This window comes from Peromyscus maniculatus, chromosome 22, assembly GCF_049852395.1.
Source record: "Peromyscus maniculatus bairdii isolate BWxNUB_F1_BW_parent chromosome 22, HU_Pman_BW_mat_3.1, whole genome shotgun sequence".
Lineage (NCBI taxonomy): Eukaryota > Metazoa > Chordata > Mammalia > Rodentia > Cricetidae > Peromyscus > Peromyscus maniculatus.
In genome coordinates this window covers 57,333,852-57,346,546 of record NC_134873.1, presented here as the reverse complement: position 1 = coordinate 57,346,546, position 12,695 = coordinate 57,333,852, and the positions used below count along the sequence as shown (strand labels likewise).

At 41.5% G+C, this 12,695-nt stretch overlaps 1 protein-coding gene across 3 annotated transcripts in view; it reads right to left on the bottom strand.

Moving 5' to 3' along the window:
- Positions 1-339: 339 nt before the first annotated feature.
- Positions 340-12,695, bottom strand: part of Foxn2 (forkhead box N2) — a 52,212-nt gene continuing 39,856 nt past the window's right edge. For all 3 annotated transcript variants that reach the window (XM_006985797.4, XM_006985798.4, XM_076559235.1), the window contains exons 5-6: positions 7,078-7,146; positions 340-4,491 (exon numbers count right to left, since the gene is read on the bottom strand). In XM_006985797.4, coding sequence (XP_006985859.2) covers positions 3,968-4,491; positions 7,078-7,146 — 593 coding nt within the window. In that variant the 3' untranslated portion in view covers positions 340-3,967. The remainder of the gene's footprint in view (positions 4,492-7,077; positions 7,147-12,695) is intronic.

Genomic DNA, 12,695 nt, shown 5'->3' with positions numbered 1-12,695 from the left:
GAAATTCCTTTCAATTCTTTTTGGTTATTTACTTAGAAGTACAAAACTGATTTTATTAAATTTTAAATTTCCAGAGAAATGGCCATATTGCTTTTCAAAGTGGTTATATCCATTTTGAATTAATTACACAAGATCTCCAGTTTCCCTACATCCTCATACAAGCATCAGTAATTTTACACACACACACACACACACACACACACACACACACACACACACACACACACACACACAGAGAGAGAGAGAGGGGGGGGATTCTTTTAAAAATATTTTAAAAACGCTTGAATGGAAAGTTTCGCTTACACCACCCTTCAAATAAAAGAACAGCGAAAGCACAAAAAATGTTACAAAAACGACATTTACTCTGCAACTTTATCATAATGAATTGCATCTCTTTGGTAAAAATAAACTTTATAAACATTTTAATAGTCAGAGATTAGATACAAAAACTAAACATTTGTAAGTCGTCTTACTATGAGTGAAGACTGGGAAGTGTGAAGCGGCTCACTTATGGCTGGTCATCTATTGGCAGTTAAACCCAGAAGTTTCTACGCTACATCAGAAAAGATGAAACAATTTAATAACAAATTTCTTTAATCAAAAAGTATTCTTATACTTTTGTTTAAAAATAAATAAGTTACAATGAATTGGCAATTATACATTTTATACACTATACGATGGCAACATAATACTTTAAAATGTAGCACTTTGTTTAATAAAAAGGTACAATTTTGAAAACAAGTTTGACAATGGCACTGGCAGTTAGATGCAAAGAATGTTCTTGAAAAATGGCAGGTATAACATTAAAATACTCTATTTTGCCTTTCAATAAATATTTGACTACATCATTAACACACTGGAGTAAACTTTAAGGAAAAAAAAAAACAAAAAACCAAACCCTATGACACATATGTAAACTGGAAAGCCTCAGAAGCCGCTTTAGAAAATGCTAGTTTCCCCAGGGTGTTAACTAGACTTCTATTTTGGATAACAGTCTTTCGGCTTTGTGGAACACCCCCACCTGCAGCCCGAGCTGATACGAAAGGCCTCCCAGTTACAAAGACGCAGACATTCCCCTAACACTCGCTCTAGCTTTGAACTGCGCTAACGTGCATTTAACTGACCATCTAGTATGAACCCTTTACAAATGCCTCAGAAAACAGTGGAAAAGAAAAAAACCCACACATATGCTGAACTTCACAATACACAAAGGAACCTACGTTAGGAGAGGTCATGCTGGTCTGAGAACAGGCAAGGGTCCCAGGCAGGAAGGGGTGACACACCCCTTGCTTTTCTACCCATCTAGGCAATGTTTTCATTCTCAATGAGAAAGCAAAAGATCAACTAATTTAGTAAGATATTGCACAAACAAATTTCAAAGATTACTCAAGAAACACTGATTCTCTTGGCGATGTAGAAAATAAAGACAATAAATAGTGCCAAGACACAGCTTTTCCTAGGGATCCTTTAAAACTGGAACTGGTGGCAACAAAATTCGTATTTTGATTGAAGACAAGTATACCTTAGCTAAAACAAGTTTAATATGTTGAAACATGTTGTTGTCCCTGGATTCTAGGTTGTGTTTAATACACAAAGTGTGTTCATTATTGGGAATTTCCGGTCCGTGAGGTTCAGAACGACTTCCTTAACTGGAAGCTTCCAGTTCCGTCTCTCTCTGAGCACTCCAAGCAGGAGTGTGATCCCCGAGAACATCACAAGGGGCCAGAATCAAGAAGGCTCTCCCCTTGAGATGGATGCCTGGACACAACAGCACGTGGAAAGTGAGACACTGAATTCCATACCAGAACTAAGTGCAAACTGTTAGGGACCCCTGCTGTTGGTGCACGGGCAGGTGTTACCCTTGCTAATGGCTCTAGCTTTAAGTAGGAGTCCACTGAAGAGGGAAAGGAAATCAAGGAACTCTGAATGCCTGACAGGCATTCTGAAGAGGTCTCTTAGAGCTCCGAGGAACTCCTTCCTCCTACTTCAGATATTTCCTCTCACACAACAGCTAATGGACAGCAACTTAGAGAAACACTTGTGGTAGCCAATTTCAGAACAGAATGCAATGAACTGGATCCTGGACGCTGCAGGCCAATCCAGAGGGCCGTGGTGATTAGCTTCAAACTAGTATGCTGTTCAGCCAACCTTTCTAACCTCTCTAGGAGCTACACCATGGTAAAACCACTTTTATTTGGTGTTTTATTCACCGTAGTAAAAGACTAACTTCACTTAGCTCTTTTCTGGAGAGAGAACATTTATGAGTTAGAAAAACTTCAAATTCTTCAACCTGCATTATGAATGAAAGAGGAAAAGTCTGTATTTTAGTAGCACCCATTCCATTAATGCGGCTATCCAGATTTAATCACAGCTAGCATGGACACAGGAGTGTACCAATGCTGTTATAGGTTAAAGTGTGGTCAATTAAGAAACATGCCGTAGTTTTTCTTCTCGTTTGACAGTGTTGCCAAAATAAAATTTATAAGTAAAAATTAAAACATTTGTCTCTTTAAAAAAATCCAAGAAAATGCTTTATAGTCCTAGAAACATTTGAAAGCAGGAAACTAACCTGAGCCTGTGTATGTGTGCATACAGCAAGTGTGTATACGCATATAAATGAGAAAACTGCCAACAAGGTCACTGTCTGGGATACAGGATGTATCATGAATTAAGACTCAACTTTCCCAAAGTTTCTCCCACCACTGTAAAAAAATATATTTGTGAGTTACAGTATTAGTATCCCTGTTCTGAATACTATAGTCAAACTGTAAGTGATATGAAAACTGTCTCATAGAAGCAGTTTTGTTCAAATACTTAAAATACCTTAGCCAATGCACTTTTGGAATAGTAATATAAAATCTTTTAGCATAGATTAATGGCACATATAGGTATTACATTGCCTCTCAAAAAGTTTTGTGTAAGACCTAATTTTTATACATATTTTGAAATCCCTGAAGATATTTATCTCTACAGTTTCCTATCAAGTATTTTAAATCTAATTCATTATACATATAATTTTAATTTACACAAAGCTTGGAAAGTTTTGCCCTCAATGACCTAGCTTCACAGTATTTCATTACACTATGTTTAGAAAGCAAATGCAAGATTCTCTTTCTGTCAAAGTGTGTAAAGATGGATGCTATCCCACGACACACTCTGGCTGAATCCTCTTGCTGGACGATTTTTACTTAACAAAGACAGCTAGCAGCTAAAACTTAAACACACTTGCAAAGTACTCCAGAAAGGGTAAAGGCCCCAGGGATGCTATGCATTAACTGTGAGGTAAAAACATTTCAAAGATACTATTGCAATAGGAATTGGAGTCTTGAGATGAGCCACACCCCCAAATGGCCTTTCCTAAATCTTAGAACTGGATTCTCTACAAACCAGAGAAACTTCTAGGCATCTAGGGTCTTTCCCATTTATATTTGGCCATGCTCATGCTGCAGAAAGAATAACTTAAAACAAGCATAAGACAAAAGATACACATTTCATCTCTGGATTGTGTCAGGAGAGAAGCACATGAGAAAGACGCCAGCATCTGCTTAGCTACATAAGTAACTACATTTAATTACAGAATGGGAAGAAAAATGAAATACTGAGTTACCAATTCTTATATTTTTGACCAATTAACAAAAGAGATTGATTTTTTTTTCCCTACAAGTTTAAGACAGAGGTTGAGAATTTTCTTATACAAAAATTTTCCAAATCTGGGAGACACTTATTCACAGAAACTATGTTTTGGGGCCTTTATATCAGATTTACAATTAGGCATGATCCTAAGAGCAACTGTTTAATTTAACAAAACAAAAAAGAAAGCAACCAAGAAATATCTAGAAAGAAACAAGTGGCACTCCTCGCCAACCCTCAAGCTAAAGAGGTCCGCTATGGCTCTGATATCCCTTGTGAAGAGTTTAGTAGGAGAGTATTGCCACACTTTAAAGTAACTTCACACTAGTAAGTATTCCTACTTCTTCCGGTGTTTCTGACTTTGTGCCTTTGCAGTACTTATGAGGGAACCAAGGCAGGTACGGATTCCAGCCAGGTGGAGCAGCGACCCTGCTGCTTCTTTGAGCTCCTCATCAATTTCCTGACAGGACTGTTTTCGTATCTTTTTGCCTGGCTGTCCTTTCGGAGCACTGTCCTCATGAGCCTGTGGGGCATAGCCACTGTCTCCAAGAGGATCGTCCTCATCGTCGGCATCGCTGTCTTCCTCACTGTGGAAGCCCTCGCTGCCGTCACTGCCCACATGGCTACTCTTTGGGATGAACTCAAACACCTCCTCCACAGAGGACAGGGAAGACACGCTAGCCCTGGACGCGCAGCGCTGAGCTGCCATGCTGCTGGCACTGTAATTGTGGTCGGCTTTCGGGTCGATGCTGGCGGCTGGGGAGTGGCTCTCCTGCAGTGCCCCCGCGCTGGGGGCACTGAAGGCGCTGCTGTAGGCCCTCTTCTTCTGCAGCGACGTTTTCAGAGGCAGCGGCTTCTCACCTGTGGAAACGGAACTTGTATCAGCAAGTCAGAGTATCTGACTGCAAACACAGACCCCCCAAACTCCCACTTTTGAGGAATAAGAGCTCGTAGTTAGTAGTTTTGTAGGATCCCCCCATGTATTATTCTATCTACAGGCATTAATCTGAAACATCTAAAAACCATTTGAAAGGTAGCCTGACTTTTATGGGACATAAAAGTTACTTTGTACTCTTTGCAAAGAGTGTCTCCATACGACTTCACCACTGCCTGACAATTTCCTTGTGGGTGTTGACCTTGTCCCCAGTTTGTACTGGCACAAGTAAGGCTTCAGCAGTGAAGTTGGTGGATACCCTCCCCACATGCTCACACTCTCACACACACTTCCTGGGGGGGTGGTAAGAAATGTGAGGGCTGAATAAAAGGGTAAGTGTATTTTAAATTCAAGTACGCTCAAATTACCCCTGGGGGCTGTAACAATTAACCAACAGCGTATGAAAAAACCCACTTTCGTACTACACTAGCCATCGTTTACATTTTGTTTCCTAAACTAAAGGCAGTATCTGAAACTTACTTTATATCTCCCCATACTTCTCCTTTTGAGAGTCACTTTCATGTATTTTGCTGACTGTTCTGCTTTACTTTAAAATGTGTTTTTTTTTTTTTGGTTTTTCAAGACAGGGTTTCTCTGTGTAGCTTTGCGCCTTTCCTGGAACTCACTTGGTAGCCCAGGCTGGCCTCGAACTCACAGAGACCCGCCTGCCTCTGCCTCCCGAGTGCTGGGATTAAAGGCGTGCGCCACCACTGCCCGGCACTTTAAAATGTTTTTATTTAAATATTTTTACTTCTCTCACATTCTTTCCTTTCTCTTAACTCCTTTCCACTCACCTACCCACATGGCCTTATATTCTTCCTCTCAAAGAATAAAAACAAAACACAAAAAACTGAAAATCAAAACAGACTAACTAAACCAAACAAATCCAGTAAGAAAAAAATTAAATTAAAATAAACAATAAAAGCAGAACACTGCTCCGGGCCATGGGGCCCACGACTGGAATGAACAGACTTTCCTTTCCCAGCCGGTATTAACTGCACATAGCTTCTCAGTTATGGGTTTTTGTCTGTTTGAACATGTCCAGTCTTGAGCACACTGCCAGTCTCTGTAAGGTCATGTCCACAACTGTATTGCTGTCCAGAAAACACGTCTTTCCACTACCTCTGGCTCAATCCCTCTGCTTCCTCTTCCACACAGACCCGGACCCGAGTGGCAGGCAGACTAGTGAGGCGCATGATATTAATCTTTTATCTATTATACATAGTTAAAAATTCTTCCAGTATTCTGCACTACTTATCTTAATTTTTTTTATTTATTTTATTTTTTTTTTGTGTTGCTTGAAGTCAAACTTGCCCAAGGCCTTGCATGTTAGACAAGCCTTCTAACACATGCTGAAGTCCCCAGCCTCCTAGCTTCTTATTTATTTCATTGTTTGGAGACAAGGTCGTATGTATCCCAGGCTGGTATCAAATTTGCTATCTAGTCAAGGGTGATCCTGAACTTCTGGTCTTCTTACTCTACTACCCAGTGCTGGGATTATACTCACCAATCAAAGAACTTTAATGAAATCTGTCCATCTTTTCCTCATGCAAGTTTCCTTTGCAATTTATATCTTGGCTCTTTTCCTATTCCAAACTCTAAACATCCTTCAAAAATTATTTTGTGTCACTATATAAACTAGTGGAGACACATGAACTGTGGACCAACAGCCGAGGAGCCCCCATGGAACTGGACTGGGCCCTCTGGATAAGCGAGACAGTTGTTTAGCTTGAACTGTATAGGGGGCCCCCAGGTAGTGGGATCAGAACCTGTCCCTAGTGAATGAGCTGCATTCTTGAAACCTAGTACCTATGGTGAGACACTTTGCTCAGCCTTGGTGCAGGGAGGAGGGACTCAAACCTGCCTCAACTGAATGTACCAGGTTCTGCTGACTCCCCATGGGAGACCTTGCCTTGTAGGAGGTGGGAATGGGAAATGGGTTGGGGGAAGACTCGGGGGACAGGAGGAGGGAGGCCAGGGGAATCTTTGGTTGGTATGTAAAATGAATAGAAAATCTCTTAATAAAAAAATTTTATTAAAAAAAATTATTTTGTGTCTGTGCACCTGGGCCTGTGTACGGAGTCAGAGGACAAGCCCTGAGAATCAGGTCTTCCCTTCTACCACCCAGGTCCCAGGAACGGAACTAAGATCAGACTTGGTGGCAATCATGTTTACCCACAGGGCCATCCCCCAGCCCAAATGGTAAATGTCTTTCCCATGGAGTCTTTGTAGCTTTCATCTTCCTTTTTAGCCTCTCAAGCTTACTTCTGAAAAGCATTTCCCCTCCATTTCTTGATCAACACAACAATCTCCCACAGCCTTAACTTCATTGTTTTCAAATGATTATATAAATGTTAATACAATACAACAGAAACTGAGTCATTCAGATTAAAACACAATTTAGTGGAAAAGAAGTAATTCTGCTATGACATGTAGTCATCTTGTATTTTAAAAGCAGTAGTTTGAAAAGGCACTTACAAGACTGATTTTAAAAGAAAAGGATGGTTGCTTACATTCTAGAATCTCTTGTTCTATTGAAGTATTTAGAAGTATCATCGCAGTGGCAGCGTCAATATCAGATTCTGGAAAGAGAGAAGAGTGGAGCATTAATATCCAAGATGTCAGCATTAGGACTAAGGTGGCCTGAAGTCATGACATAAGCCTTCAATCCCAGCATTTAGGAAGCAGAGGCAGATCCCTGTGAGTCCAAAACCAACCTGGGGCTGGAGATATGGCTCAGCAGTTAAAGGCTAGGCTCACAACCAAAAAACAAAACAGTTCTTGCCGATAATTTTTGAACAAGTATTTCATTTTCTGTGTATTAGTGTTTTGCCTATACGATGTCCAACACTTATGTGTCTGATGTCTGCAGAGGCTGTTCACAAGTGTCTCAAAAAATATCCCCCTCCCCCCAAATTATCACATGGTCTGGAACTTGCTAAGTAGGCTAGCCGATTGGTAAGGCAGCCCAGTAATCCCACCTGCCCCTCCCTAGAACTTGAATTACAAGCGCCTGGCTTTTCCCCATGGGTTCTGGGGCTCAGGCTCCAGTCCCTGTAAGAAAGTACCTTGCAGACTGAGCTCTCTCTCTCTTCCAACCCCAGCATTATACATTCTGTCTGTCTGTCTGGAGACAGGACCTCACTATATATATCACACAGGCTAGCCTAAGAATCCTGATCCTCTGCCTCCGGAGTTTAGAATTAAGATGTATGCATGCATGCCTCTACACAGGGTTTACAGAATGACCTCAAGCTGGGTATTCTAACAGGGGCACAAGAACCATGAACTCCAGACTAGACAGGGATACAATGAGAAATCTTGTCTCAAAAATGCATAAACAGGACCTGGAGACAGCTCAGAAGGTAAAGGTGCTTGCTGCCAAGTCTGACTAGCTGAGCCACATCACAGGACCCCATGTGGTAAGGAGAGAAGCAACTTGTGCAAGCTGTTCTCCGACCGTGCCCATGAATATACATCACATACTAACACATGTGGTGACTACAAGACTCTACTTCAGATAAAGACACCAGGCTGTCACATGTACGTTTTTCTTCCTCTTGTTGATAGTAGTCCAAATAACTATTTGAAGAAACAAATAAAATGGTGCAAGCAATGATTATAAACTTAAGCTTAAAAAATAAAAGATCTAGATATGAAGTTTCCATTCACTGTCTCTTAAAACTGGAAACGTTGAACCAATGACAACCAATGTTGGAGAGGATGTGGAGCAAAGGGAACACTCCTCCACTGTTGGTGGGAATGTAAACTTGTACAACCACTATGGAAATCAGTATGGCGGTTTCTCAGAAAATTAGGAATCAAACTACCTCAAGACCCAGCCATCCCACTCTTGGGCATATACCCAAAGAATGCTGATACATACCATAAAGATACATGCTCAGCTATGTTCATAGCAGCACTATTTGTAATAGCCAGAACCTGGAAACAACCTAGATGCCCATCAACGGAAGAATGGATGAAAAAAATGTGGTACATATACACAATGGAGTACTACTCAGCAGAGAAAAACAATGAAAGCATGAAATTTGCAGGCAAATGGATGGAACTAGAAAAAATCATCCTGAGTGAGGTAACCCAAACCCAGAAAGACAGTTATGGTATGTACTCACTCATTGGTGGATTCTAGATATAAAATGAACAATCAGACCACAACCCATAGAACCATAGAGGCTATATATATAGCATGGAGGTCCCTAGGATGACTGTGGCATATAATCAATTTCAGTTTTACTCAATTATTGAAAAAAAATTGCCAAATGAATGGAAACACATGAACTATGAACCAAAGGCTGAGGGGCTCCCAGCTGGATCAGGCCCTCTGAATAGGTGAGACAGTTGATTGGCTTGATCAGTCTGGGAGGCATCTAGGCAGTGGGACCAAGTCCTGTGCTCATTCCATGAGTTGGCTGTTTGAAACCAGGAACTTATGCAGGGACACTTGGCTTAGTCTGGGAGGAAGGGACTGGACCTCCCTGGACTGAGTCTACCAAGTTGATCACAGTCCTCGGGGGAGGACTTGTCCTGGAGGAGGTGGGAATGGAGGGTGGGCTGGGGGTAAGGGGAGGGCGTGGGAGGGGGGAGAATAGGGGAACCCATGGCTGATATGTAGAACTGAATGGTATTGTAAAAAAAAAATATATATATCACAAAAAAAAAAAACCAACAAAAAAAAAAAAGAAAAATAAATAAATAATTTAAAAAAAAAAAAACAAAAAAAAACTGGAAACGTTGATACTACAAAGTTTTCCGTTTTACCTTACTTCCTATTACTACAGACAATGAACCTTGAAGATGCTGACTTGTGTACACCCCAACATGACTGCAAATGCTCTTAGGTTAGGCAGTGTTACTGGGGTTTTGTTGTTACTTGTTTGGGGAGACAAGTCTATACATCCCAGGCTGGCCTTCAAATGCGTTCCTCCAGCCTCAACTTCCTCAGCACTGAGGATTAAAGACATGAACCACGAGACCAGGCCTATATCACCACCTTGGGTTCCCCCCCACCCCCCCACCCCCGAGACAGGGTTTCTCTGTGTAGCTTTGCGCCTTTCCTGGAACTCACTTGGTAGCCCAGGCTGGCCTCGAACTCACAGAGATCCGCCTGCCTCTGCCTCCCAAGTGCTGGGATTAAAGGCGTGTGCCACCACCGCCCAGCTCACCTTGGGTTTTAATAACAAGTTCATGTATATCTCACATGTCAGATACTACAGTATTTGCCTGTAATTCCAGCATTACAGAAAATTCCAAAGACAGAAAAAATGAGTTCTAGATCAGCCTGGCTTATCTCACACAAAGATCTTATTAAAAAAAAATAAACAGAAGGGCTCCCTAAAAATCAGGTGGGATGGTGGCTGGAGAGATGGCTCAGAGGTTAAAAGCACTAGCTGCTCTTCCAGAGGTTCTGAGTTCAATTCCCAGCAACCACATGGTGGTTCATAACCATCTATGATATCTGGTTCCCTCTTCTGTCATGCAGGCAGAATACTGTATACATAATAAATAAATAAAATCAGGTGGGATTTGTATTTCAGCAATGGGCCTCTGGAATGCAAGTGTTCAAGGACCAGCACTCCTCCTTAGTATTTAGTAAGCATCCAGGATTACAGTGAAAATTGTAGAAAATAATCAGAATACAATGTAGTCTCCATTCTGTTATTCATCTAGTAAGTTGAATGCCCTACTGTGAGCCTAACATTATTCCAGACTGAAAAAAATAGCAGAAAAAAAGAAACTGCCATCTCTCAGAATATAAAGAAACAATGAGAACATTAAGGCAGTGATAAGTATGAAGGGGAAAAAGCAGAGAAGGTAACGTTGGATGAAGGGCTCGGGGAGGTCGGGGAATGTCCAAAGGAAAAGCACAGAATGAACTGATAAGTCATGGTCACAACAGAGAGGCTGGACATACAGAGGTCTCCAGCCTCTTGAGACTTGAGACAATTAGAAAGAGTCCATCACGCTTTTGAAAAAACAAAAAACAAAAAACCCGCAGCTACTACATGTTGTCATACTGTGAAATGGAAAAGGCAAGCAGTTCTTTCTCCAAGTGAATGTTCCCAACTGTGGAAACAGCTAAGAGAGTGGTCGGTGGACTGGATTTCGAACCCCACTCATGCCCAGCCAAGGGTCCTGACACAACTCACAACTTCGCAGGACTACTATTCCATACATACTTCTTCTCTCCCTTAGAGAGGATTTAATCTTGTTCCCAATTTTATTTAAAAGGGAGGGGGGTAGTGAGAGAATCTAACAAGGAAAATTAGAGATTTTTATCATCTATGACTAAAACACCCAAAACGCTTCTCATTTAAAGTTAGTGTATTTGTATTCCCCTTTAAAAAGATTTTTTTTTCTATGTATGCACATGTGTGCAAGGTGCCTGCCGAGAGGCTAGCAGAGGTGCTGATCCTCAGAGCTGGAGTTTCTGGCACCTGTGAGCTTGGGTGATGGAAAGTAAGCTTGAAACAAGAGCAGCAAGCACTCTGTAAGAAAATCACACTGCTGATTTCATAACTGGGTCAAACAGCGATCATCCAAACAGTTCATTTCCTTCCTCTATTCCCCTCCTTTCTTTATGTTTCTGAAACAGCATTACTCTACAGCCCTAGCTAACTTCAACTGTTCAGCAATCCTCCTGCTCCGGCCTTTCAACAATTAGAAGATTCCAAGTATAAGCCACTTTGCCTGGCCACACCGCTAACTTCAACCTCTTGATTTATGTGTCCTTACTCTTGATCTTGGAATATTATTAGAAAATTTAAAAAAAACCTAGAATACCAATTTTAATTCAAGAGCCAAAACAAACATGTTCCTAGTGACTGATTCTCAGTTGATATGCTTAAATAATATGAGAACAACCAGTCATATTTAAATGGCTCTGAGCTTAGTAATAATTATAATTTACTTCTTCTATCAAAAGGAACACATACATTTACAAGTTATCCGAAAGGAGAAGCTGCCTCTTAGAATTCTTTAAGCAAGGCAGCAATTCATTAGAATTATCAATATTTTAATCCATCTAGTCTACTGGTTTACTTTCATTTAAAAATATGCTAACCTGCAACTATAAACTTGTAATTAGATGTGTAGTTAACTTTTAACGTGACCATCAACTGTTAAATTACGTATTTATGTGCAGTGCCCCGAGTGTTTTAGGAAAACAGACGGTGAAGCTTGGTAACCGGATGAGTTCACTTCTGTTTGCCGCGCTGTCCTGGTGTGCTCAGCAGCACTTTTCACTGTGCTGGCCCAGCTTTGCTGATGATAGCAGCTTCTCAAGTTCCCATAACTAACCTCTGCTCTTATGTGTCTAGTGGCAGCTGAAGAGCATGATCAGGAAAGTGATTCTATGGTGGGAGAGATGAATGTATTTTAATACTAGAGTCCCACAGGATGCATAAGTGATGTGTGTGAAACAAAACTAGTATTTTAGCCTCATTATTTGAAGATCTCTGGCAGCTTCTTCAGAGCCTCCCATCTTGTAGGAAGGAGCACAGGCCACAAGCTTCTAACTCCTGGATCCGAACCCCTCTATGCCACTTACCAGTTGTGTGACCTTGAGAAAGCTACTTAGATCTCTCTAAAGTTTACTCTCCTTGTTTGTTTACTTTTTAAGGTATAGGAACATCTCAAAGGACTGAATGAGATCATGCTGCAGGCACTGTGGTGAGCACTGGAAGCAGCTGTTCCCGCCCTCTGCCTCGGTTTCCCTCTGCCTTGTCCACAGGACACAGACAAGCACAGCGGCACGGTCCTCTCCTACACCTAGGCTGCAGTCACACTCACAGTATGCTTGCCAGGGGCCTAGCAATGAGCAGACAACTTTCTGAATGCTAGCACCCTGTCCTGTAACTAACTCTGCACGTCCTGCATCGAGCCCTCATTCAGAGATCAAGCAGCCTCGCTATCTGTGAGGCTCAGCAGCTCGAGCATCAGTTCCTTTCTGAAGATGGAATACTGCATGAACTTGTGACCATTCTGCACAGGCTCACTCTTTTCTTTTCTCCTGTTTATTTGAGACAGGGTCTCTCTATATTAGACCTGGCTGTATTTGAACTCACTGAGATCTGCCTGCTTCTGCCAGGCACACACCTCCACGCCTGGTCTT